The sequence below is a fragment of the Elephas maximus genome, chromosome 3, assembly GCF_024166365.1.
Source record: "Elephas maximus indicus isolate mEleMax1 chromosome 3, mEleMax1 primary haplotype, whole genome shotgun sequence".
NCBI classification, from domain to species: domain Eukaryota; kingdom Metazoa; phylum Chordata; class Mammalia; order Proboscidea; family Elephantidae; genus Elephas; species Elephas maximus.
The window spans coordinates 35757722-35784090 of NC_064821.1; the positions used below are offsets into that span (position 1 = coordinate 35757722).

Consider the following 26369-nt stretch of genomic DNA (forward strand, 5'->3'; position numbering starts at 1 on the left):
TCATTCAATGGAATTTTGTATGGAGAGGCAGGGAGATAAGAAGGAAGTCTGAGCTGGCACAGAGGCTGTGTGGATGGTGAGGGAGAGATGCTGTGTGGATGATGAGTACTGGAGCCTTCAGAGCTGGTGTGATTCAGGGATGGTGTTGGTCTTGCCTTCTCTCCAGGATGAAGATGGGAAGGAGTTGTCAGATGAGGACATCCGAGCTGAAGCTGACACCTTTATGTTTGAGGGTGAGGGTCCCAGCATGGGATTGCACTGGGGCAGAGGTCTCTTCTTCCCAAGGACTTGGCGGGTGAACCCTGGACTGTCCCATCCAGCCCCACCCTCCCCCATCCTGCTTGAGGACTTCAATGCAAGGGAGCTGTCTATCTTCTGGTGCTGAAGCAGCCCAGTGACCCAAGTTTGCCTGGCTGCCCTCAGGCCATGATACCACAGCCAGCGGCCTCTCCTGGGTCCTGTACAACCTTGCCAAGCACCCAGAATACCAGGAGCGCTGCCGGCAGGAGGTGCAAGAGCTCCTGAGAGACCGCAGGCTAGAGGAAATTGAATGGTGAGTACAGGCTCTCTTGGCTTATCCTCTGAAGCTCCTTTCCTTGGCTCTGCCCCAGGTGGGGGACGTGGAAAGATCTTTCTGTCAATTTCCCATTATTGCTTAGTGGGAATAGGAGCAGAGGCCAGAGGCAAGGCCTGGTACCCAGCCTGATCAGGAGGGAAGTGTTGCAGTTAGAAAGGTCTAACTGTTGATACTTGGTGCATCAGAACTTGCTGTATGACTTGAATGAAATCACTTCCCTTTTCTGAATATTACCTTCTCTTCTATGAATGGGGGCAATCTTCACCCCACAGGGCTGCTTAGAGAAGTTGTGACAATGTATGTAGAGCAGATGTCACCCAGTAAATAAATTTCCCCTCCCATCCCTTGCTTTTCTTCCTGAAATTGCATATTTTTCAAAGATCTTCACTCCCCTTACTGCTTGCTCATCCTTCCCCTTAATTTCCACCACATAGCCCATCCCAAGGATCCACTAGAGATCTTTAGGGGGTAAAAGTCATCCATCTCTTTGTTCAGTGTTATGGATTGAATTGTGTCTGCCAAAAATGTGTGTCAACTTGGCTAGGCTATGATTCCCAGTATTGTGTGATTGTCTACCATTTTGCCATCTGATGTGATTTTCCTTTGTGTTATAAATCCTACCTCTACGATGTTAATGAGGTGGGATTAGTGGCAGTTATGTTAATGAGACAGGACTCAATCTACAAGATTAAGTTGTGTTTTAAGGCAATCTCTTTTGAGATATTTAAGAGAAAAGTGAGCAGAGAGACAGGGACCTCATACCACCAAGAAACAAGGGCCAGAATAGTGCATCCTTTGGACCTGGGGCCCCTGTGCTGAGAAGCTCCTTGGCCAGGGGGAAGATTGATGACAAGGACCTTCCCCCAGAACCGAGTGAAAAAGTCTTCCCCTGGAGCTTGCATCCTGAGTTTAGACTTCTAGCCTCCTAGACTGTGAGGGAATGAATTTCTTTTTGTTAAAACCATCCACTTGCATTATCTGTGTTATAGGAGCACTAGATAACTAAGGCATTCAGCAAACATTTTCACATTGCCTCTCCTTCCACAGCTCTGTGCCCAGGCCCATCCTAGTTCTACATGGGCAAGGCTAGGTAGAGAGAAAGGGAAGCCAGGCTTGAATGCCAACGCAGAGCCTGAAGACCCTGTGGCTAAAGGCTGTCAGCTAATGGTGCCCCTTATATCTAGATGGCTAGTTCCATCTTGATGGGAGAACCGAACAGGGTACCTCAATGGCTTTCAAAGGAAGGTAATTGGGAGCCATGGAAGGTGTTTGAGTAGGGGAGGTACAGGTCAGATCTGGGTCTTAAAAGGCCTCTCTGGGGGTAAACGGGGGGAGGGGGCGGGGTAGTGATCTAGATATTCAGGGTCCAGGAAGCAGATTCTGGGCTGGGGGTTGGAGAGGGGGCACTGGACTGGACAGGTATTTTGGAGGTAGTGTTCCTTATCTCACAGGAATGGTCAGTAGTGGTTCAGTGCTAGAAATATCACTTTTCATGTGGGAGAGCTGGGTTCCATTCCTGGCTGGTGCACCTCACATGTACCCACCACCTGCCCATCAGTAGAGGCTTGTGTGCGGCTATGATGCTGAACAGGTTTTAGCACAGCTAGACTAAGATGCACTGGGAAGAAAGGCATGATGATCGACTTTTGAAAATCAGCCAGTGAAAACCCTATAGATTCCAATGGTCTGAATCCATAGCCCATTATGGTGATGGCACAGGGCTGGGCAGCATTTTGTTCCACTGTGCATGGGGCTGCCATGAGTTGGGGGCTGACTTGACAGCCTCTAACAGCAGCAGCAGCAGCAACAACAAAAACAATGACAATAAACATCATCTTCCTACATCAAAGGTTTGCGGAGCACAGCATTCCTGTGAGGTGGAGAAATATTTTAGTGCTTCCTCCAACTTTAAAAGTTTATTACGCACTTGGCAAAAAATGCAAACAGTGCAAAATGGTTTTCAAAGAATGTGAACCTCTGTCTTAAGCCAGTGTCCCAGTGCCATTCCTGTCTTCAGTGGTTTCTTATGTGTCCTTATATGTGGGCAATGTTCAGTGGTACACAGACTCTCTCCCGTCTTGCTCATTCTTTCATTCTCTGTCTCTATACAACTGAAAATAGATACAGTAATTCAGGTCTGCCCACTGACTATATACATATTTTTAAGCAATACAACTTTCAGATCTTATCTTTCTTTTTTCCTCAAATTATAAGTTTTGGAAAACTAAATTTGAGTTGAAAAAACAACAATGGGAACTTTTTTTTTTGCACAAAATGACACATCATTAGATCAAAGAAGATTAGTTTCACTTTTGTTGCCATCCCCACCAAACCGGTTTTCTGAGGGGTCTCTAGAGCCATCAACTTGTTATATGTCCTCTGGAACATTCTCTTTGAGCTTCCATAGATGGACATTTTGCCACTTGTTCTTTTCATTCAACACTAAGTCTTAGAGCTCTTTCTTTATGTATGTGGCATGCTTCGTGCTCCATAGTTTACTTATCTCGCCCCTCTCTTGAGGACATTTATGTAAACATTTTACACTATAATAGATATTGCTGAATTGCCTCCCAGAGTCTCTGTATTTATCTACCTTCCAGACTGCAGTGTGTGGCAGGACAAGTGAGTCCGATTTCATCTTTTGGATAGCTGTATGGGATTCCACTGTATGGATGGGTGTACTATAACTTATCTAAACATTCCCCCATTGATGAACTTTGGAGTGTCTCTAGCCTTCTGCTAAAATAAACGTGATGCAGTGAGCATCCGTGTACACCGAACTTTGCTTACCTGTGTGTTTCTGTGGGACAGATTCCTAGAAGTACAGTTACTGAATCAAGAATAGATTACTAATGACTGAAGACCAGACGAGTTGTGGGAGGACATCATATGTGAAGAAAGCAAAAGGTCATTAAAAAGACAGAAAAGACCAAAACGGATGTCAGAAGACTCTGAAACTTGCTATCGAATGTAGAGTAGCTAAAACAAAAGAAGAATTATCAAGTAAAACTGTTCACGTGTCAAATCTATTCTTGAGATGGTCCCTAAATTCAGGTGGGATATACTCAAGGTCGTATTTTGGCTCTCGTGAACCTGTTTTAATTTTTTTTAGCTTCAAGTTGAACTTGCATATGAGCAATTGATGGTCTGTTCTGCAGTTGGCCTCTGGCCTTGTTCTGACTGATGATATTGAGCTTCTCCATCGTCTCTTTACACAACATAGTTTGATTCATGCGCATTCCCTCTGGCGAGGTCCATGTATACAGTCATCATTTATGTTGTTGAAAAAAGGGATCTGCAGAGAAGAAGTTGCCGGTCTTGCAAAATTCTATCATTCGATCTATGGTGTGGTTTCTATCACAAAGGCCATTATTTTCCAACTATAGAGCCTTCTTCATTGCTTCCAACTTTCGCATTCCAATTACCAGTAACTATCAATGCATTTTGATGGCACGTTTGATCAATTTCATACTGCAGAAGTTGGTAAAAAATTTCAATTTCTTCATCTTTGGCCTTAGTGGTTGGTGTGTAAATTTGAATAGTCGTATTAACTGGTCTTTCTGGTAGGGGTGTGGATATTATCCTATCACTAACAGCATTGTACTTCAGGATAGATCTGGAAATGTTCTTTTTGATGATGAACATGATGCCATTCCTCTTCAATTTGCCATTCCTGACGTAGTAGACCATATGATTGTCTGATTTAAAATGGCCAGTACCAGTCCACTTCAGCTCACTGATGCCTAGGTTATTGATCTTTATGCTTCCCACTTCATTTTTGACAACTTCCAATTTTCCTAGAGTCATACTTTATATAGCCCATGTTCCAATTATTAATGGATGTTTCCAGCAGTTTCTTCTCATTTTGAGTCATGCCACATCAGCAAATGCAGGTCCCAAAAGCTTTACTCCATTCATGTCATTAAGGTGGACTCTACTTTGAGGAGGCAGTGCTTCCTCAGTTGTGTTTTGAGTGATTTCCAACCTGAGGGGCTCATCTTCTGACACTATATCAGACAACGTTCCGCTGCTATTCGTAAGGTTTTCATTAGCCAATTTTTCAGTAGCAGACCACCAGGTCCTTCTTCCTAGTCTGTCTTTGTCTGGAAACTCTGCCGAAACCTGTCCACCACGGGTGGCCCTTGATGGTGTTTGAAATACCAGTGGCATAATTTCCAGCACCATAACAACATGCAAGCCACCACATTATGACAAACTGACAGACTGCTATTATTTTAGAACTGTCTATTTCTCTTCAACTCTGTTAGGGTTTGCTTTATGTATTTTGGAGTTCTGTCACTGGGTGCATAAATATTTATTATGGTATGTTCCCTTGGTGGATTGATTCCTTAATCATTTTATAATGTCCTTCCTTGTCTCTTATGATGGAGTTTGATTTAAAGTCTAGTTTATTGGAGATTAATATTGTCGTTTCTGCTCTGTTTGCTTGATATGTACTTTTTCCATCCTTTGACTTTTAACTTATTTATGTCTTTGTGACTAAGATGTGTCTCTTGTATGCAACATATTGATGAGCCATTAAAAAAAAAATCTATTCTGCCACTCTCTGTCTCTTGACTGGTGCATGTAAACCATTTACATTCATTTTGATTATTGATAGATATGAATTTACTCTTGTCATTTTGTTATGTTTTTGTGTGTTGTTGAAGGTTTCTTTGTTCCACTTTATTTTCTGTGTTGAGTTCTTTTTGTTTATGGATTGTCTTTTCATTTCCCTTGTTTTTGTTGATTTTGTGTTTACTGGGTCTTTTTGATTTGCTTCTTTATTTTGGTGTATAAAAAACCCCCAAAACCCAAACCCATTGCCATCGAGTCAATTCCGATTCATAGCAAGCCTATAGAACAGGGCAGAACTGCCCTATAGAGTTTCCAAGGAGTGCCTGGTGGATTTGAACCGCTGACTTCTTGGTTAGCAGCCATAGCATTTAACCACTATGGCACCAAGGTTTCCTTTTGGTGGGTAGGTTTGTTAATTTTCTCTGTGGTTACTGTGAGATTCACCTTTATCATCCTATGTTTAAAACAGTCTTATTATTATTATTTTTTAATATCTTGACTTCCTCTCCATATGCAAGTTCTATAACTATATTTTTGTTTTGAAGTTGTAATCGATTTCAGATTGACATCTCTGGTTCCCTGTTTCCAGCTTTGTAGCTTTATTTTAATTTTGAGAGTTCTTTGTCTGGGTTGGTGTCTGAGTGATGTTGTGTGTCTTGGTCTCAGGTTGTTATCTGATGTAGTTGGTTCTCTGTCTGCATGACTCCCTTTAATATTTTTTGTAAGGTTTCATAATTTTTTAAAATTCCCTTAATTTTTGTTTATCTGGGAATGTCATAACATCACCATCATATTTGAGAGACAGTTTTGCTGGATATAAGATTCTTAGTTGACAATTCTTTTCTTTCAGGGTTTTATATATGTCATCCCATTGCCTCTTTGCCTGCATGGCTTCTGTCGGAGAGTCAGAGTTAGTCTGATTGGTGTCCCTTTGCATGTTGTATTTTGTTTTCCATGAGATGCTCTCAGAATTCTTTCTGTGTCTTTGGTTTCAGAAAGCTTGATTATGATATGTCTTGGTGACTTCCTATCCTGTATGGAATTCATTGAGCTTCTTGGATGGGAATCTCATCTTTCACAACAGGGAAGCTTTCTGACAGCAATTCTTTAAAAATTCTCTATGCATTTTTTCTTGTCTCCTCCTGTTCTGAAATTCCGATCATGTATAGACTGTTCCTCTTGATAGTGTCCCACATAACTCTTAGGGTTTCATTTTTCTTTATTCTTTTTTCTGATCGTCCCTCAAATAAATTAGTATCAAGGAATTCATCCTCTATCTTGTTGATCCTTTCTTCCATTGAGTCCTGGCATTGAGTTATCTATTTGTGATACTTTACTGTTAACTTCTGGATTTCTAGTTGCCGTTTTTGTGTGGTTTCTAATTGTCTGTTTATTTTGTACTTATATTGTTTTCCTGAATTCTTCTAGAGTTTTGTCTGTGTTTTCCTGAGAAGCCTATGCGTAAGTCTTTTTGAATTCCTTATCAGGTAGTTCTATTGCCATTTCTTCATCAGGAAATTTTTCTGTGCCTTTATTTTGGTTACTTGCTTTAGTCATCTTGTCCTGTATCTTTATATGATTTGATATTGTCTGCTGTCTCTGAGGCATTGAGGTATTACTTCATTCATTTATTGATTGCATATTTGTTTGCTTTGTCATGGTTTTTTGTTTGGTGGTGGCAAGGGTTGGGTGGTCTGGGTCCCTCCACAGCCCTTGTGGAACTGTGGGGTCCTTCTGGGTTGGTGCTAGCAGTTAATGCATCTGCTGGAGAGCAGGACAGGTTGTCTTCATAGCCACAGTTTAGCAATGTTACACAAATGGACAGGGTAGGCCCTTTATGTGGGCATGAATTGGTGTCTCAGGAGGTAGTGGAGATCAAGGGGTCTCAGTGCATGTGGGGTTGGCCTATGGAAACTGGCTGGACGTAGGATGGGTGATGTTGCAGCCAGGTGGTTGCTGGGTGTTAACACAGGGAGTGCCTGCCTGTCATTGGAGTCTGTCAGGATGCACCTGGTGGTCACTGGTGATGGATTGTGCCTGTCTAGCCAAGCTGGGTGGTCATTGGACAAGTGCACAGGGGTGTGTCTGCTAGTCGCTGGGCTAGGTTGTGGGGCACACCTGTTGGTTGCTTGGCAATGGGGCTGGGTGTGTTTCCATTACTGTGTGGGCTTCGGGGGATCTCTGCTGATGCAGGGGTGCTACTGCCAGTAGCTGGACAGCAGGCTCTCTACTGCTGGTTGGAGATTGCAGATGGCTCCCTCCACTTGTGGAGAAGTGGGCGCATTCCTGCTAATTACCAGGGCAGGCACACTCCCATGCTGGTTGCCAGGAAGTGGGCAAGCTCCCACCAGTCGCCGGTCTGCAGGTGTACTCTTGCCAGTCATGGACTGCAGGCATGTTCTTGCCAGTCACAGGCTGCAGGAGCGCTCGCATCAGTCTCTGAACAGCAGGCTTGGGCACACCCCACTAGTTGCTGGTCTGGGGAGGCAGGGAGAGGGCTCTCCTTTCTGGCTTCCCCAGGCAACTGGGGCCCACTCTGATTAAATGTGGGGTGGGAGGTGTGCCTGGAGGCTAGCTGGGTGGGGGCCCTCTAGTTGCTACTCTGTTTTACTATTCAATGAGTGTTTCCCGGACAAATGGTCGGGGTTTGCTGCTGGCGAGCAGACCCTTCCCCAGTTCTTGGCTCCCTACTTTCTCTGTGGTCAGCAGGATCACTGCAGCTCCTGCCCCATCTTTCTGCACTTTCCCTTTTTAGCCCTGGCTTGTATCCTGCTCACCTTGGTTTTTTTTTTAAATAATTTTTATTGTGCTTTAAGTGAAAGTTTACAAATCAAGTCAGTCTCTCACATATAAGCTTATATACACCTTACTCCATACTCCCACTTACTCTCCCCCTAATGAGTCAGCCCGCTCCCTCCTTCCAGTCTCTCCTTTTGTGACGATTTTGCCAGTTTCTAACCCTCTCTACCCTCCTATATCCCCTCCAGACAGGAGATGCCAACACAGTCTCAAGTGTCCATCTGATACAAGTAGCTCACTCTTCGTCAGCATCTCTCTCCAACCCATTGTCCAGTCCCTTCCATGTCTGATGAGTTGTCTTCGGGAATGGTTCCTGTCCTGGGCCAACAGAAGGTTTGGGGCCATGACCGCCGGGATTCCTCTAGTCTCAGTCAGACCATTAAGTCTGGTCTTTTTATGAGAATTTGGGGTTTTTTATCCCACTCTTCTACTCCCTCAGGGGTTCTCTGTTGTGCTCCCTGTCAGGCAGTCATCGATTATCCTGCTCACCTTGTTTTATTCCAGGTTTGTTTGCATAGTATCTCTTTCTCCTGTGTGAGTTCTGTAATGTTGCCTTCTTGTGCTCCTCACTCAGGAACACTACCTGCTTTGTCCCAAGATGGCCACGCAGTGTCTAGCTGGGTGGCAAGGCCCGAGAATCTGTATCTCTCTGCATCTGCTGTTTTCTTTCTCTTTTTTTCACTCAGAGCTCAGTCTAATTCTTCATCCTTCATTTGATGTTCAGGGTTCCAAGGTTGTCATCTGTATCTGTTTCACTTGGTATCTCAGGTCTTTGATGTGGGGAGATGTGCTGGTGCGTCAGTCTAAGTTGCCATTTTGGGCTCCAACCTCTGCTCCATAGGGTCTTCAATGGCTGTTTTTTTCAGTGGTAGATCACCAGGTCTTTCTTTTGAGGTACCTCTGGGTAGGCTCGAATCTTCAATCTTTTGGTTAGCAGCTGAGCATGTTCACCATTTGTACCACTTAGGGACTCTACTCAGGGACTCCGTATAGCATGTAGTGCGCTACTAATATTTTTAACAATGATGCACAAAAGTAGCTCTGGAAGGAGTTATAGAAACTCACAATATGGAAGGGAATTGGATGGTTTTGGACCGTAGGAGTGCGAGAGAAAATCTCTTCTTTTATACTCTTTGATTTTGAACCATCTGGGTGTATTAGCTATGTTGTTGTTGTTGTTGTTAGGTGCCATTGAATTGGTTTTGACTCGTGGAGTCCCTATGCACAACAAAACGAAACACTGTCTGGTCCTGCACCATTCTCACAATCGTTGTTGCGCTTGAGCCCTTTGTTGCAGCCACTGTGTCAATCCATCTTGTGTAGGGTCTTTCTCTTTTTCTCTGACCCTCTACTTTACCAAGCATGAAGTCCTTCTCCAGGGACTGATCCCTTCTCATAACATGTCCAAAGTAGGTGGGACGAAGTCTCACCAGCCTTGCTTCTAAGGAGCATTCTGGTTGTAGTTCTTCCAATACAGATTTGTTTGTTCTTTTGGCAGTCCACCGTATATTCAATTTTTTTTGCCAACACCATAATTCAAATGAATCATTTCTTCTTTGGTCTTCTTATTCATTGTCCAGCTTTTGCATGCATATGAGGTGATAGAAAATGCCATGGCTTGGGTCAGGTGCAATTTAGTCTTCAAGGTGACATCTTTGCTTTTTAACACTTTAAAGAGGTCTTTTGTAGCAGATTTTCCCAGTGCAGTGCATCATTTGATTTCCTGACTGTTGCTTCCATGGGTGTTGATTGTGGATCCAAGTAAAAAGAAATCCTTGACAACTTCAATTTTTTCTCCCTTTATCATGATGTTGCGTATTGGTCCAGTTGTATATTAGCTATATATAAAATTAAATAGCCACACACACACACACACACACAAAGGGGGAAAAATAGCAAAAATTTTAATTGAGCTTCTTCATGAATTTTCATTGTTTGTAATGTTTTCTTCCAGTGGATTCTGTTATTTCCCAAGTAAAATATAATATCTAGCAAAAAATATCCTTCCCTCCACATTTTTTTTTGGTGAGGTGTCACTGAGTTGGTTCTGACTCATAGCGACCTTATGTACGGCAGAACCAAACACTGCCTGGTCTTATGCCACCTTCACAATCGTTGCTATGTTTGAGCCCATTGTTGCAGCCACTGTGTCAATCCGTCTCATTGAAGGTCTTCCTCTTTTTCGATGACCCTTACTTTACCAAGCGTGATGTCCTTCTCCAGGGACTGGTCCATTCTGATAACACGTCCAAAGTATGTGAGATGAAGTCTCACCATTCTCGCTTCTAAAGAACGTTCTGGCTGTACTTCTTCCAAGACAGAATTGTTTGTTCTTCTGACTGTTCATGGTACATTCAATATTCTTAGCCAGCATCATAATTCAAAGGCATCCAGCAAAATATCTAGCAAAAAATTGTATCTTTCCGTCCACATTTCTTTTGTTACTCCTTGTCTAATCGTATTAGCTGGTATTGCCAGTGCAATATTACATTACAGATTGTATTAGCAGACATCTTTGTTTTGCTTTTGACTCATTTGTTCTTTGATTTTTGCTTTTTTTACTCTGCAGAAGATTTTTAATTTTAAGGCAAGCGTATTCACCCTTTCAAGGATGCTCCCTGAGTGTTTTGCTTAGAGGGGCTTCTAAAAATTCAAGGCCAAGTTTTCATATAGTACTTTCGTGATTTTGATTTTCTAATGTATAAATCTTTGGTTCATCTGGAATTTATTTTGTTATAGGGAGTAAGGGTCAGAAGGAGATGGTAAGGGGGTGTAATTGGCTGATGGGGGTGGGGGATAGGGGAGTCTCTGCTCCTTGGTTAATTGTTGGGGTTTCCTTAGGGACGATCTGGCCCAGATGCCCTTCCTGACCATGTGTATCAAGGAGAGTCTTCGATTGCATCCCCCAGTTACTGTCATCTCCCGCTGTTGTACCCAGGATGTGGTGCTCCCTGATGGCCGGGTCATCCCCAAAGGTGACCACAATAGCAGGGGAAGAGGTCCTGGGCAGGGACGGGGCCCATCAGGCAGCGGAGACCTCATTCTGACTGTACCCTCATTCCTTACAGGGAATATCTGTGTCATCAGCATCTTCGGGATTCATCACAACCCATCAGTCTGGCCTGAGCCAGAGGTGCTGCCCCATCCCTTCTCCATCCATGAGACCTGGGGGGAGGGTGCAGGGCCCTTCCTGGGGAAATCAGACACACTGTCCCTGTACTCTTCCCACATGTGTCTTTTTTGGTGGTGGGTGGCTGTGCTAAGAGACCCCACCCAGCAATGCTGTCTCTCCCTGACCCCAGGTATATAACCCATTTCGCTTCGACCCAGAAAATCCCCAGAAGAGGTCACCGCTGGCTTTTATTCCTTTTTCTGCGGGGCCCAGGTAAGGCCTGCCAACATCTAACACAGGGATGGGACGATGAGTTGCAGGGGTCTGGGAAGAAGTCAGAGCCCCCCATCCCTGAGTGGGGGAACTGAGTTATCCTCCTGGGAGAATTCTGGACAAGGTTCTAGGAAAAGGGAGCAGCTCCAAGGAGGGTCCCTAGATGCTCAGAGCCCCTTCCCCATCTGCTGGGCTGAGTTGGGGGTTAGTCTGAGCCAAGCTCAGGGCACACGAAAGCCCACGTTGGGTTCCTGGGCTCACTTACCACCTCTCTATTCCTCTAGCTAATCTGGGTGGGGGTGGGGGTCCCAGGCCAGTTTCAAGGTGCCATAGCGGCCCTAATGGGCATCTTGGGCTAAGTCAGACCTGCTCCCTGCCCGTAGGAACTGCATCGGGCAGACTTTCGCCATGACGGAGATGAAGGTGGTTCTGGCGCTCACGCTGCTGCGCTTCCGTGTCCTGCCGGATGACGCTGAGCCTCGGAGGAAGCCGGAGCTGATCCTGCGTGCTGAAGACGGTTTGTGGCTGCGGATGGAGCAGCTGGGTGCGGCCTGCAGTGACACCCCCCACCCCCTTGCCCCTTAGACGCAACCCCAACTCACCTACCTTAGAGACTCCCAGGAATAAAACTCTGCTGTCACCTCTGGTGGAGTCTCCCTCAGAGCCAGCAGGGACCGTGGGGACCCGGGGGGTGGGAGTGGCTTGGTTGAGACGGGGTCAGTGTCTCTGAGCCCAGGATCCTGACTGCAATTGTCCTGACCACAGGAGCCCCTCGCTTCTGCAGGTTCTGTGAGAACCTGATCATGGAATTATCCTGTGGGCGTAGGGAGCCATGGGAGGTGTTAAAGCAGGAAAGGAACCAGGGTTGAGGGTGGACTTAAGGGGCAAGATTGAGGCCCCGAGTCAGGGAGGGGAATCCATAGAGGCAGGTTCCTTCCTTTAGGCTGTAGGTGTCCACCAACATGAAGGTCCAGAACACAGGAGGAGAAGCTGCCAAGGTGTGGGCTCTACCCTTCTCCCTCTGTGTTCTGGAACTTTGTCTTGGAGGATAATTCCAGTCCCTGGAGAGGGACACCATGCTTGGTAAGGTAGAGGGTCAGGTAAAAACAGAAAGACAGTCGACAAGATGGATTGACACAGTGGATTGTGAGGGTGGTGCAGGACCAGATGTTTCGTTCTGTTGTACATAGGGTAGCTATGAGTCGGAACCAACTCAATGGCACCTAACAACAACAATGTGCCTAATAATATCTTGTTTATTAGCATATATAGAGTAATATCAAGCGCTGCGTTCCACACAACAATAAAAAAGAAACTCAAATGATACATAAATTAAAACTTCTCAAGTTAGATAAATATTAATATTTCCAGTATTTTTGGGTGTTTGCTATGTTAGTATTATATTAAATTATTACTCATGTTAGTATTATTTTAAGCATATGCTAGATTGCATCCACTTGTATACCAAACATATTTTAAAGTTAAAGTTATAAATATTATTGTTTACAAAACTTAGGACATAACTCTGTACGTAAATACTATATAGTTAAAAAGTAACTGAATTCATTGAAATGGTTGACTTATTTGAGTTTCTACACTTTTGTGACTCGTCTGGGCCTGGAGTTCCCATTGGTTGTTCACCAGGACATGCACAAGAGCATACCCTTATGTTTGTATCATGGTGAATAGCATTGCTGGCCCTCCTGGCTGGAGTTGCTGGATCAGCAGAAGTGAACGTACAAAACAGTTCCCTCAAAATAGATCAGAGACCTCTTACCTGTTAATAAAATCCAGCGTTGCTCAGTAATGGCTCCTGTCTGTCCAGTTGTATATTGGGTGAATGTCGCAAGATTCATCTGACATCCCAAGTCCTCTTCTGAATCTGGCTTGAATTTCTGGCAATTCCTGTCAATGTACCACTGCAACCATTTATTAGTTATCTTCAGCAAAATTTTACTTGTGAGTGATATTAATGATATTGTTTGATAATTTCTGCACTCTGTTGGATCATCTTTTTTTGGAATGGGCACAAATATGGATCTCTTTCAGTAGGTTGAGCAGGTAGCTGTCTTTCAAATTTCTTGGCATAGACGAGTGAGCATTTCCAGTGACGCATTCATTTGTTGAAATATCTCATTTGGTATTCCATCAATTCCTGGAGCCTTGTTTTTCGCCAGTGCCTTCTGTGCAGCTTGGACTTCCTTCAGTAACATTGGTTCTTGATCGTATGCTACCACCTGAAATGGCTGAACTTCAACCAATTCTTTTTTGTATAGTGACTGTGTATTCCTTCCATCTTCTTTTGATGCTTTCTACGTCGTTCAACATTTTGCCCTTAGAATCCTTCAATATTGCAACTTGAGGCTTGATTTTTTTCTTCAGTTCTTTCAGCTTGAGAAATGCTAAGCGTGTTCTTCCCTTTTGGTATTCTAACTCCAGGTCTTTGCACATTTCATTATAATACTTTACTTTGTCTTCTAAAGCCATCTTTGAAATCTTCTGTTTAACCTCTTTACTTCATCATTTCTTCCATTTGCTTTAGCTACTCTAATTTTAAGAGCAGGTTTCAGGGTCTCTTCTGACATTCATTGTGGTCTTGTCTTTCCTGCCTTTTTAATGACCTTTTGCTTTCTTTTGTACGATGTCCTTGATGTCATCCCACAACTAGTCTGATCTTGGGTCGTCAGTGTTCAAAGCATTAAATCTGTTCTTGAGATGGTCTCCAAATTCAGGTGCAATACACTCAAGGTTGTATTTTGGTTCTTGTGGACTTGTTTTAATTTTCTTCAACTTCAGTTTGCATATGTGCAATGATGATCTATTCTGCAGTTGGCCCCTGGCCTTGTTCTGACTGATGTTATTGAGCTTGTGCATGTCTCTTTCCATAGATGTAGTTGATTTGACTCCTGTGTTTTCAATCTGGTGGGGTCCATATGTATAGTCGCCATTTATGTTGTTGAACAGACGCATTTGCAATGAATACGACCATAATTTTTGTCTCTCAAAATTCTATCATGTGATGTCCAGCATCATTTCTATCACCAAGGCCATATTTTCTAACTACAGATCCTTTTCTTTGTTTCCAAATTTGGCATTCCAATTGCCAGTAATTATCAATTCATCTTTATTGCATGATTGATCAATTTTAGACTGCAGAAGTCAGTAAAAATCTTCAATTTCTTCATCTTTGGCCTTAGTGGTTGGTGTGAAAATTTGAATAGTAGTTGTATTACCTGGTCTTTCTTGTAGACATATGGGTGTTACCCTATCACTGACAGCATTGTACTTTAGGATAGATCTTGAAATATTCTTTTTGACAATGAATGTGATGCCATTTCTCTTCAATTTGTCATTTCCGGGATAGCAGACCACATGACTGTCTCATTCAAAATGGCCAATACCAGTCCATTTCAGCTCACTAATGCCTAGGATATCAATCTTCATGCATTCCATTTCAGTTTTGAGAACTTCCAATTTTCCCAGATTTGTACATTCTATGTTCCAGTTATTAAGGGATGTTTACAGCTGTTATTTCTCATTTTGAGTCGTGCCACATCAGCAAATGAAGATCCTGAAAGCTTTACTCCATTGGCATCTTTAAGGTGGACTTTACTTTGAGGAGGCAGCTTTTCCCCAGTCATATTTTGAGTGCTTTTCAACTTAAGGGGCTCATCTTCTGGCACTATATCAGGCAATGTTTCGCTGTTAGTCATAAGGTTTTCTTTTAAATTTTTATTGTGCTTTAAGTGCAAGTTTACAAATCAAGTAGTCTCTCATACAAAAATTTATATACACCTTGCTATATACTCCTAATTGCTCTCCCCCAATGAGACAGCCCACTCCTTCCCTCCATTCTCTCTTTTCATGTCCATTCCATCAGCTTCTGACTGCCTCTGCCCACTCATCTCCCCTCCAGGTAGGAGATGCCAACATAGTCTCCTGTGTCTACTTGGTCCAAGAAGCTCAATCTTCACCAGCATCATTTTCTATCCTATTGTCCAGTCCAATCCCTGTCTGAAGAGTTGGCTTTGGGAATGGTTCCTGTCTTGGGCTAACAGAAGGTCTGGGGGCCATGACCACCAGGGTCCTTCTGGTCTCAGTCAGACTGTTAAGTCTCGTCTTTTTTTGAGAAATTGGGGTCTGCATCTCACTGTTCTCCTGCTGCTTCAGGGGTTCTCTGTTGTGTTCCCTGTCAGGGTAGTCATCAGTTGTAGCTGGGCACCATCTACTTCTTCTGGTCTCAGGCTGATGTAGTCTCTGGTTTATGTGGCCCTTTCTGTCTCTTGGGCTCATAATTACCTTGTGTCTTTGGTGTTCTTCCTTCTCCCTTGCTCCAGGTGGGCTGGGACCAATTGATGCATCTTAGATGGCCGCTTGCTAGTGTTTAATATCCCAGACACTACTCTCCAAAGTGGGATGCAGAATGTTTTCTAAGTGGGATGCAGAATGGTTTCTTCACAAGCTTTTAAGATCCCAGACACTACTCACCAAAGTAGAATGTAGAACATTTTCTTTATAAACTCTGTTATGCCAATTGAGCTAGACGTTCCCCGAGACCATGGTCCCCATAGCCCTCAGCCCAGCAATTCGGTTTCTCAGGGAGTTTGGATATGTCTATGGAGCTTCGATGACCTTACCTTGGACAAGTTGTGCTGGCTTCCCCAGTATTGTGTACTGTCTTACCCTTCACCAAAAAACCACTTATCTATTGTCTATTTTATTATTTATTTATTTTATTGTCTATTTAGTATTTTTCCATCCCCACACCCTTCCCTCCCTTGTAACAATCAAAGATTGTTTCTTTTTTTTTTTAATTGTGCTTTAAGTGAAAGTTTACAAATCAAGTCCATCTCTCACACAAAAACCCATATACACCTTGCTACACACTCCCAATTACTCTCCCCCTAATGAGACAGTCTGCTCTCTCCCTCCACTCTCTCTTTCCGTGTCCTTTTCGCCAGCTTCTAACCCCCTCCACCCTCTCATCTCCCCTCCAGGCAGGAGATGCCAACATAGTCTCAAGTGTCCACCTGATCCAAGAAGCTCACTCCTCACCAGCATCCCTCTCCAACCCATTGTCCAGTCCAATCCATGTCTGAAGAGTTGGCCTTGGGAATGGGTTCCTGTCCTGGGCAACAGAAGGTCTGGGGGCCATGAGCACCGGGGTCCTTCCAGTCTCAGTCAGACCATTAAGTCTGGTCTTATGAGAATTTGGGGTCTGCATCCCACTGCTCTCCTGCTCCCTCAGGGGTTCTCTGTTGTGTTCCCTGTCAGGGGAACATCGGTTGTAGCCGGGCACCATCTAGTTCTTCTGGTCTCAGGATGATGTAGTCGCTGGTTCATGTGGCCCTTTTTGTCTCTTGGGCTCGTAATCGCTTGTGTCCTTGGTGTTCTTCATTCTCCTTTGATCCAGGTGGGTTGAGACCAATTGATGCATCTTAGATGGCTGCTTGCTAACGTTTAAGACCCCAGACACCACAAATCTATTCTTGATATGGTTTCTAAACTCAGGTAGGATACACTCAAGGTCGTACTTTGGCTCTTGTGGACTTGTTCTAATTCTCTTCAACTTCATCTTTAACTTGCATATGAGCAACTGATGGTCATTTCCACAGTTGGGCCCTGGCCTTCTTCTGACTGATGATATTGAACTTTTCCATTGTTTCTTTCCTAGATGTAGTCAGTTTGATTCCTGTGTATTCCATCTGGCTAGGTTCATGTGTATAGTCACTGTTTATGTTGTTGAAAAAGGGTATTTGCAGTGAAGAATCATTGGTCTTGAAAAATTCTATCATGTGATCTCCGGCATCATTTCTATCACCAAAACCATACTTTCTAACTACTGACCCTTCTTCTTTGTGTCCAACTTTTGCATTCCTATCACTAGTAATTATAACTGCACCCTGATCGCATATATGATCAATTTCAGACTTCAGAAGTTGGTAAAAACTTAATTTCTTCATCTTTGACCTTAGTGGTTGGTGTGTAAACTTGAATAATAATTGTATTAACTGACCTTCCTTGTAGGCATATGAATATTATCCTACCACTGACAGCATTGTACTTCAGGATAGATCTTGAAATATTATTTTTGACAATGAATGCAATGCCATTTCTCTTCAATTTTTCATTCCCAGGATAGTAGACCATCGGATTTTCAGATTTGGAATGGCCAATAGCAGTCCATTTCAGTTCACTAATGCCTAGTATATGGGTGTTTATGCATTTCATTTTTGACGATTCCAATTTTCCTAGATTCATGCTTTGTATCCATGTTCCGATTATTAATGGATGTTTGCAGCTATTTCTTCTCATTTTGTGTTGTGCCACATCATCAAATGAAGTTCCCAAAAGATTGACTCCATCCGCGCCTAATGGCAAAGGTCAACACTACTTTGACAAGGCAGCTCTTCCCGCTATTTTTTAAATTAATTTTTATTGTGCATTAAGTAAAAGTTTACAAATCAAGTCAGTCTCTCATACAAAAATTTATATACACCTTAGTATGTACTCCTAGTTGCTCTAGCCCTAATGAGACAGCACATTCCTTCTCTCCACCCTCTATTTTCGTGGCCATTCAGCCAGCTTCTGAACCTCTCTGCCTTCTCATCTCCCCTGCAGACAGGAGATGCCCATGTAGTCTCATGTGTCTACTTGATCCAAGAAGCTCACTCCTCACCAGTATCATTTTCTATCCTATAATCCAGTCCAATCCCTGTCTGAAGAGTTGGCTTTGGGAATGGTTCCTGTCTTGGGCTAACAGAAGGTCTGGGGGCCATGACCTCCAGGGTCCTTCTAGTCTCAGTTAGACCATTAAGTCTGGTCTTTTTATGAGAATTTGGGGTCTGCATCCCACTGGTCTCCTGCTCCCTCAGGGGTTCTCTGTTGTGTTCCCTGTCAGGGCAGTCATTGGTTATAGCCAGGCACCATCTAGTTCTTCTGGTGTCAGACTGATGTAGTCTGTAGTTAATGTGGCCCTTTCTGTCTCTTGGGCTCATAATTACCTTGTGTCTTTGGTGTTCTTCCTTCTCCCTTGCTCCAGGTGGGTTGAGACCAATTGATGCATCTTAGATGGCCGCTTGCTAGCATTTAAGACCCCAGACGCCACTCTCCAAAGTGGGATGCAGAATGTTTTCTTAATAGATTTAATTATGCCAATTGACCTAGAAGTCCCCTGAAACCATGATCCCCAAACCCCTGCCCCTGCTACGCTGGCCTTTGAAGTGTTCAGTTTATTCAGGAAACTTTTTTGATTTCTTTCCACTATTTTAAAAAAATTTTTTATTGTGCTTTAAGTGAAAGTTTATAAACCACGTCAGTCTCTCATACAAAAATTTATAGAGTTGTTCTCCCTCTAATGAGACAGGACATTGCTTCCCTCCACTCTCTACTTTTGTGTCCATTCAGCCAGCCTCTGCCCCCTTCTGCCCTCTCATCTCTTCTCCAGATGGAAGCTGCCCACACGGTCTCAATTGTCTCCTTGATCCGAGGAGCTCACTCTTCACCAGTATCATTTTCTATCCCATAGTCCAGTCCAACCCCTGTCTGAAGAGTTGGCTTTGGGAAAGGTTCCTGACTTGGGCTAACAGGTCTGGAGACCATGACCTCTGGGGTCCTTCTAGTTTCAGTTGGACCATTAAGTCTGGTCTTTTTACAAGAATTTGTCTTCCCACTATTTTTTTTTTTTACACTTGTCGAAGTACTTTTTTTTTTTTATTAACTTTTATTAAGCTTCAAGTGAACATTTACAAATCCAATCAGTCTGTCACATATAAGTTTACATACATCTTACTCCGTACTCCCACTTGCTCTCCCCCTTTTGAGTCAGCCCTTTCAGTCTCTCCTTTCATGACAATTTTGCCAGCTTCCCTCTCTCTCTATCCTCCCATCCACTCTCCAGACGGGAGATGCCAACACAGTCTCAAGTGTCCACCTGATACAAATAGCTCACTCTTCATCAGCATCTCTCTCCCACCCGCTGACCAGTCCCTTTCATGTCTGATGAGTTGTCTTCGGGGATGGTTCCTGTCCTGTGCCAACAGAAGGTCTGGGGAGCATGGCCGCTGGGATTCCTCTAGTCTCAGTCAGACCATTAAGTCTGGTCTTTTTATGAGAATTTGGGGTCTGCATCCCACTGATCTCCCGCTCCCTCAGGAGTTGTCTGTTGTGCTCCCTGTCAGGGCAGTCATTGATTGTGGCCAGGCACCAACTAGTTCTTCTGGTCTCAGGATGATGTAGGTCTCTGGTTCATGTGGCCCTTTCTGTCTCTTGGGCTCTTAGTTGTCGTGTGACCTTGGTGTTCTTCATTTTCCTTTGCTCCAGGTGGGTTGAGACCAATTGATGCATCTTAGATGGCCACTTGTTAGCATTTAAGACCCCAGATGCCACATTTCAAAGTGGGATGCAGAATGTTTTCATAATAGAATTATTTTGCCAATTGACTTAGAAGTCCCCTCAAACCATGTTCCCCAGACCCCCGCCCCTGCTCCGCTGACCTTTGAAGCATTCATTTTATCCCGGAAACTTCTTTGCTTTTGGTCCAGTCCAATTGAGCTGACCTTGCATGTATTGAGTGTTGTCTTTCCCTTCACCCAAAGCAGTTCTTATCTACTGATTAATCAATAAAAAGCCCTCTCCCTCCCTCCCTCCCTCCCTCCCCTCTTCGTAACCACAAAAGTATGTGTTCTTCTCAGTTTTTACTATTTCTCAAGATCTTATAATAGTGGTCTTATACAATATTTGTCCTTTTGCCTCTAACTAATTTCGCTCAGCATAATGCCTTCCAGGTTCCTCCATGTTATGAAATGTTTCACAGATTCGTCACTGTTCTTTATCGATGCATAGTATTCCATTCTGTGAATATACCACAATTTATTTACCCATTCATCCGTTGATGGACACCTTGGTTGCTTCCAGCTTTTTGCTATTGTAAACAGAGCTGCAATAAACATGGGTGTACATATATCTGTTTGTGTGAAGGCTCTTGTATCTCTAGGGTATATTCCGAGGAGTGGGATTTCTGGGTTGTATGGTAGTTCTATTTCTAACTGTTTAAGATAACGCCAGATAGATTTCCACAGTGGTTGTACCGTTTTACATTCCCACCAGCAGTGTATAAGAGTTCCAATCTCTCCGCAGCCTCTCCAACATTTATTCTTTTGTGTTTTTGGGATTAATGCCAGCCTTGTTGGTGTGAGATGGAATCTCATCGTAGTTTTAATTTGCATTTCTCTAATGGCTAATGATCGAGAGCATTTTCTCATGTATCTGTTGGCTGCCTGAATGTCTTCTTTAGTGAAATGTGTGTTCATATCCTTTGCCCACTTCTTGATTGGGTTGTTTGTCTTTTTGTGGTTGAGTTTTGACAGAATAATGTAGATTTTAGAGATCAGGCGCTGGTCTGAGATGTCATAGCTGAAAATTCTTTCCCAGTCTGTAGGTGGTCTTTTTACTCTTTTGGTGAAGTCTTTAGATGAGCATAGGTGTTTGATTTTTAGGAGCTCCCAGTTATCTGGTTTCTCTTCATCATTTTTGGTAATGTTTTGTGTTCTGTTTATGCCTTGTATTAGGGCTCCTAGGGTTGTCCCTATTTTTTCTTCCATGATCTTTATCGTTTTAGTCTTTATGTTTAGGTCTTTGATCCACTTGGAGTTAGTTTTTGTGCATGGTGTGAGGTATGGGTCCTGTTTCATTCTTTTGCAAGTGGATATCCAGTTATGCCAGCACCATTTGTTAAAAAGACTATCTTTTCCCCAATTAACTGACACTGGTCCTTTGTCAAATATCAGCTGCTGATACATGGATGGATTGATATCTGGGTTCTCAATTCTGTTCCATTGGTCTATGTGCCTGTTGTTGTACCAGTACCAGGCTGTTTTGACTACTGTGGCTGTATAATAGGTTCTGAAATCAGGTAGAGTGAGGCCTCCCACTTTCTTCTTCTTTTTCAGTAATGCTTTGCTTATCCGGGGCTTCTTTCCCTTCCGTATGAAATTGGTGATTTGTTTCTCTATCCCCTTAAAATATGACATTGGAATTTGGATCGGAAGTGCGTTATATGTATAGATGGCTTTTGGTGGAATAGACATTTTTACTATGTTAAGTCCTCCTATCCATGAGCAAGGTATGTTGTTCCACTTAAGTATGTCCTTTTGAATTTCTTGTAGTACAGCTTTGTAGTTTTCTTTGTATAGGTCTTTTACATCCTTGGTAAGATTTATTCCTAAGTATTTTATCTTCTTGGGGGCTACTGTGAATGGTATTGATTTGGTTATTTCCTCTTCGGTGTTCCTTTTGTTGATGTAGAGGAATCCAAGTGATTTTTGTATGTTTATTTTATAACCTGAGACTCTGCCAAACTCTTCTATTAGTTTCAGTAGTTTTCTGGAGGATTCCTTAGGGTTTTCTGTGTATAAGATCATGTCATCTGCAAATAGTGATAACTTTACCTCCTCCTTGCCAATCCGGATACCCTTTATTTCTTTGTCTAGCCTAATTGCCCTGGCTAGGACTTCAAGTACGATGTTGAATAAGAGCGGTGATAAAGGGCATCCTTGTCTGGTTCCCGTTCTCAAGGGAAGTGCTTTCAGGTTCTCTCCATTTAGAGTGATATTGGCTGTTGGCTTTGCATAGATGCCCTTTATTATGTTGAGGAATTTTCCTTCAATTCCTATTTTGGTAAGAGTTTTTCTCATAAATGGGTGTTGGACTTTGTCAAATGCCTTTTCTGCATCAATTGATAAGATCATGTGGTTTTTATCTTTTGTTTTATTTATGTGATGGATTACATTAATGGTTTTTCTGATATTAAACCAGCCTTGCATACCTGGTATAAATCCCACTTGATCATGGTGAATTATTTTTTTTGACGTGTTGTTGGATTCTATTGGCTAGAATTTTGTTGAGGATTTTTGCATCTATGTTCATGAGGGATATAGGTCTATAATTTTCTTTTTTTGTAATGTCTTTACCTGGTTTTGGTATCAGGGAGATGGTGGCTTCATAGAATGAGTTGGGTAGTATTCCGTCATTTTCTATGCTTTGAACTACCTTCAGTAGTAGTGGTGTTAACTCTTCTCTGAAAGTTTGGTAGAACTCTGCAGTGAAGCCGTTTGGGCCAGGGCTTTTTTTTGTTGGAAGTTTTTTGATTACCGTTTCAATCTCTTTTTTTGTTATGGGTCTATTTAGTTGTTCTACTTCTGAATGTGTTAGTTTAGGTAGGTAGTGTTTTTCCAAGAATTCATCCATTTCTTCCAGGTTTTCAAATTTGTTAGAGTACAATTTTTCGTAGTAATCTGAAATGATTCTTTTAATTTCATTTGGTTCTGTTGTGATGTGGTCCTTCTCGTTTCTTATTTGGGTTATTTGTTTCCTTTCCTGTATTTCTTTAGTCAGTCTAGCCAGTGGTTTATCAATTTTGTTCATTTTTTCAGAGAACCAGCTTTTGGCTTTGTTAATTCTTTCAATTGTTTTTCTGTTCTCTAATTCATTTAGTTCAGCTCTAATTTTTATTATTTGTTTTCTTCTGGTGCCTGATGGGTTCTTTTGTTGCTCACTTTCTATTTGTTCAAGTTGTAGGGACAGTTCTCTGCTTTTGGCTCTTTCTTCTTTTTGTATGTGTGCATTTATCGCTATAAATTGGCCTCTGAGCACTGCTTTTGCTGTGTCCCAGAGGTTTTGATAGGAAGTATTTTCATTCTCGTTGCATTCTATGAATTTCCTTATTCCTTCCTTGATGTCTTCTATAACCCAGTCTTTTTTCAGGAGGGTATTGTTCAGTTTCCAAGTATTTGATTTCTTTTCCCTCGTTTTTCTGTTATTGATTTCTGGTTTTATTGCCTTGTGGTCTGAGAAGATGCTTTGTGATATTTCGATGTTTTGGACTCTGCAAAGGTTTGTTTTATGACCTAATATGTGGTCTATTCTAGAGAATGTTCCACGTGTGCTAGAAAAAAAAGTATACTTTGCAGCAGTTGGGTGGAGAGTTCTGTATAAGTCAATGAGGTCAAGTTGGTTGATTGTTGTAAGTAGGTCTTCCGTGTCTCTATTGAGCTTCTTACTGGATGTCCTGTCCTTCTCCGAAAGTGGTGTGTTGAGTCTCCTACGATAATTGTGGAGGTGTCTATCTGACTTTTCAATTCTGTTAAAATTTTATTTATGTATCTTGCAGCCCTGTCATTGGGTGCATAAATATTTAATATGGATATGTCTTCCTGATCAATTGTCCCTTTTATCATTATATAGTGTCCTTCTTTATCCTTTGTGGTGGATTTAAGCCTAAAGTCTATTTTGTCAGAAATTAATATTGCTACTCCTCTTCTTTTTTGCTTATTGTTTGCTTGATATATTTTTTTCCATCCTTTGAGTTTTAGTTTGTTTGTGTCTCTAAGTCTAAGGTGTGTCTCTTGTATGCAGCATATAGATGGATTGTGTTTCTTTATCCAGTCCGTGACTCTCTGTCTCTTTATTGGTGCATTTAGTCCATTTACATTCAGCGTAATTATAGATAAATAAGTTTTTAGTGGTGTCATTTTGATGCCTTTTCATGTGTGTTGTTGGCAATTTCGTTTTGCCACATACTTTTTTGTGCTGAGATGTTTTTCTTAGTAAATTGTGAGATCCTCATTTTCATAGTGTTTGACTTTATGTTAGTTGAGTCGTTACGTTTTTCTTGGCTTTTATCTTGAGTTATGGAGTTGTTATACCTTTTTGTGGTTACCTTATTATTTACCCCTATTTTTCTAAGTAAAAACCTAACTCTTATCGTTCTATATCGCCTTGTATCACTCTCCATCTGGCCATTCAATGCCTCCTGTATTTAGTCCCTCTTTTTGATTATTGTGATCTTTTACCTATTGACTTCCATGATTCCCTGTTATGTGTATTATTATTTTTTAATTAATCTTAATTTGTTTGTTTTTGTGATTTCCCTATTTGAGTTGATATCAGGACGTTCTGTTTTGTGACCTTGTATTGTGCTGGTATCTGATATTATTGGTTTTCTGACCAAACAATATCCTTTAGTATTTCTTGTAGCTTTGGTTTGGTTTTTGCAAATTCTCTAAACTTGTGTTTATCTGTAAATATCTTAATTTCGCCTTCATATTTCAGAGAGAGTTTTGCTGGATATATGATCCTTGGCTGGCAGTTTTTCTCCTTCAGTGCTCTGTATATGTCGTCCCATTCCCTTCTTGCCTGCATGGTTTCTGCTGAGTAGTCAGAACATATTCTTATTGATTCCCCCTTGAAGGAAACCTTTCTTTTCTCCCTGGCTGCTTTTAAAATTTTCTCTTTATCTTTGGTTTTGGTGAGTTTGATGATAATATGTCTTGGTGTTTTTCTTTTTGGATCAATCTTAAATGGGGTTCGATGAGCATCTTGGATAGATATCCTTTCGTCTTTCATGATGTCAGGGAAGTTTTGTGTCAGGAGTTCTTCAACTATTTTCTCTGTGTTTTCTGTCCCCTCTCCCTGTTCTGGGACTCCAATCACCCACAAGTTATCCTTCTTGATAGAGTCCCACATGATTCTTAGGGTTTCTTCTTTTTTTTAAATTCTTTTATCTGATTTTTTTTCAGCTATGTTGGTGTTGATTCCCTGGTCCTCCAGATGTCCCAGTCTGCATTCTAATTGCTCGAGTCTGCTCCTCTGACTTCCTATTGCGTTGTCTAATTCTGTAATTTTATTGTTAATCTTTTGGATTTCTACATGCTGTCTCTCTATGGATTCTTGCAACTTATTAATTTTTCCACTATGTTCTTGAATAATCTTTTTGAGTTCTTCAACAGTTTTATCAGTGTGTTCCTTGGCTTTTTCTGCAGTTTGCCTTATTTCGTTTGTGATGTCTTGAAGCATTCTGTAAATTAGTTTTTTATATTCTGTATCTGATAATTCCAGGATTGTATCTTCATTTGGGAAAGATTTTGATTCTTTTGTTTTGGGGGTTGGAGAAGCTGTCATGGTCTGCTTCTTTATGTGATTTGATATGGACTGCTGTCTCCGAGCCATCACTGGGAAACTAGGTTTTCCAGAAAATCCGCTGACTGGTACGCTGGCTCCAGGCTCTGAAAACAATCACTGCCTCCCCGTATTTGTTGATTCTCCGTCTCTAAATCTGTGTTTGTTGTTCAGGGTTTGTAGATTGTTATGTATGTGATCGATTCACTTGTTTTTCCGAGTCTTTGTTGCAAGAGGGATCCGCGGTAGCGTCCACCTAGTCCGCCATCTTGGCCCCGCCCCCACTATTTTTTAATAAGAGAATTATTTTATCTCTTTTTAAGTCCAAGGGTAAATGTAAATTCCGAGTTATGGGAAGATGTAAATAATTTGGTCAACAGTTTTGCTCTTAGATTCCTCAGCAAAGTTTAATGGTTGGGTACTGGTAGTATCCAACTTCCTTCTAACTTATAAATTCTTCTCTAGGGACTCTTGTTGATAATAAAAAGATCCAGTGTTTAAAAGCTAAATTAGTCACCTTAGTAATGGGAATTGTTTCTTAGTCCATTCTGTAACTCTGGAATTAAACCAGTAAACAGTTTGGCTAAATGATAAACAGTTTTCCTTTTCCTCTTGTTTGCAGTTTTAAAGTATTGCCCAATTAATTTTTCTTGGAAAAAATATCTGAGGGATGGCATTTAAAAAACTTAACCACTGCTTTTGTTTGCTCTACTAATTCAGTACCTGAAGCTTTGGGTTTAATCATTAATGAATTTCTAGGGTTTTTAAAAATGTGCTTCTTCAGCCTATTGTTAGGTTTTTCTAGGTCCTACAAAAAAAAGAAAAAAATTTTTTTTTTTACTAACATATTAATCAATTAAAAGAAATCTTGATAAACCAGCTTTCCAAGTTTTTATATAGGTTCCATATTTACAGGTGTTATAACTGTTCCTGTCATTATTCACTGTTTCCTCCTTTTCATTGTGATTGCAAGTGGGAGCATTGCAGTCTTGAATGAGGGTGGCGCCTTAAAGGATGATTGGGAATCTTTTGACAATTTTAGGGGCTTTGCTTTTGACCAGGGAGTAAGAGTGA

The 26369-nt window shown here is 41.9% G+C and overlaps 1 protein-coding gene across 7 annotated transcripts in view; it reads left to right on the plus strand.

The window, feature by feature from the left end:
• The window catches only part of LOC126072300 (cytochrome P450 4F3-like), a 37121-nt gene extending 17138 nt beyond the window's left edge, over window positions 1–19983 (plus strand). For 5 of the 7 annotated variants that reach the window (XM_049877239.1, XM_049877238.1, XM_049877236.1 and 2 more), the window contains 6 exons: window positions 167–233; window positions 424–553; window positions 10796–10929; window positions 11023–11087; window positions 11257–11339; window positions 11723–19983. In XM_049877239.1, coding sequence (XP_049733196.1) covers window positions 167–233; window positions 424–553; window positions 10796–10929; window positions 11023–11087; window positions 11257–11339; window positions 11723–11924 — 681 coding nt within the window. In that variant the 3' untranslated portion in view covers window positions 11925–19983. Of the gene's footprint in view, window positions 1–166; window positions 234–423; window positions 554–10795; window positions 10930–11022; window positions 11088–11256; window positions 11340–11722 lie in introns of those variants that run through there. The other 2 variants (XM_049877237.1, XM_049877241.1) reach the window with 2 other exon arrangements.
• The last annotated feature ends 6386 nt before the right edge of the window (window positions 19984–26369 follow it).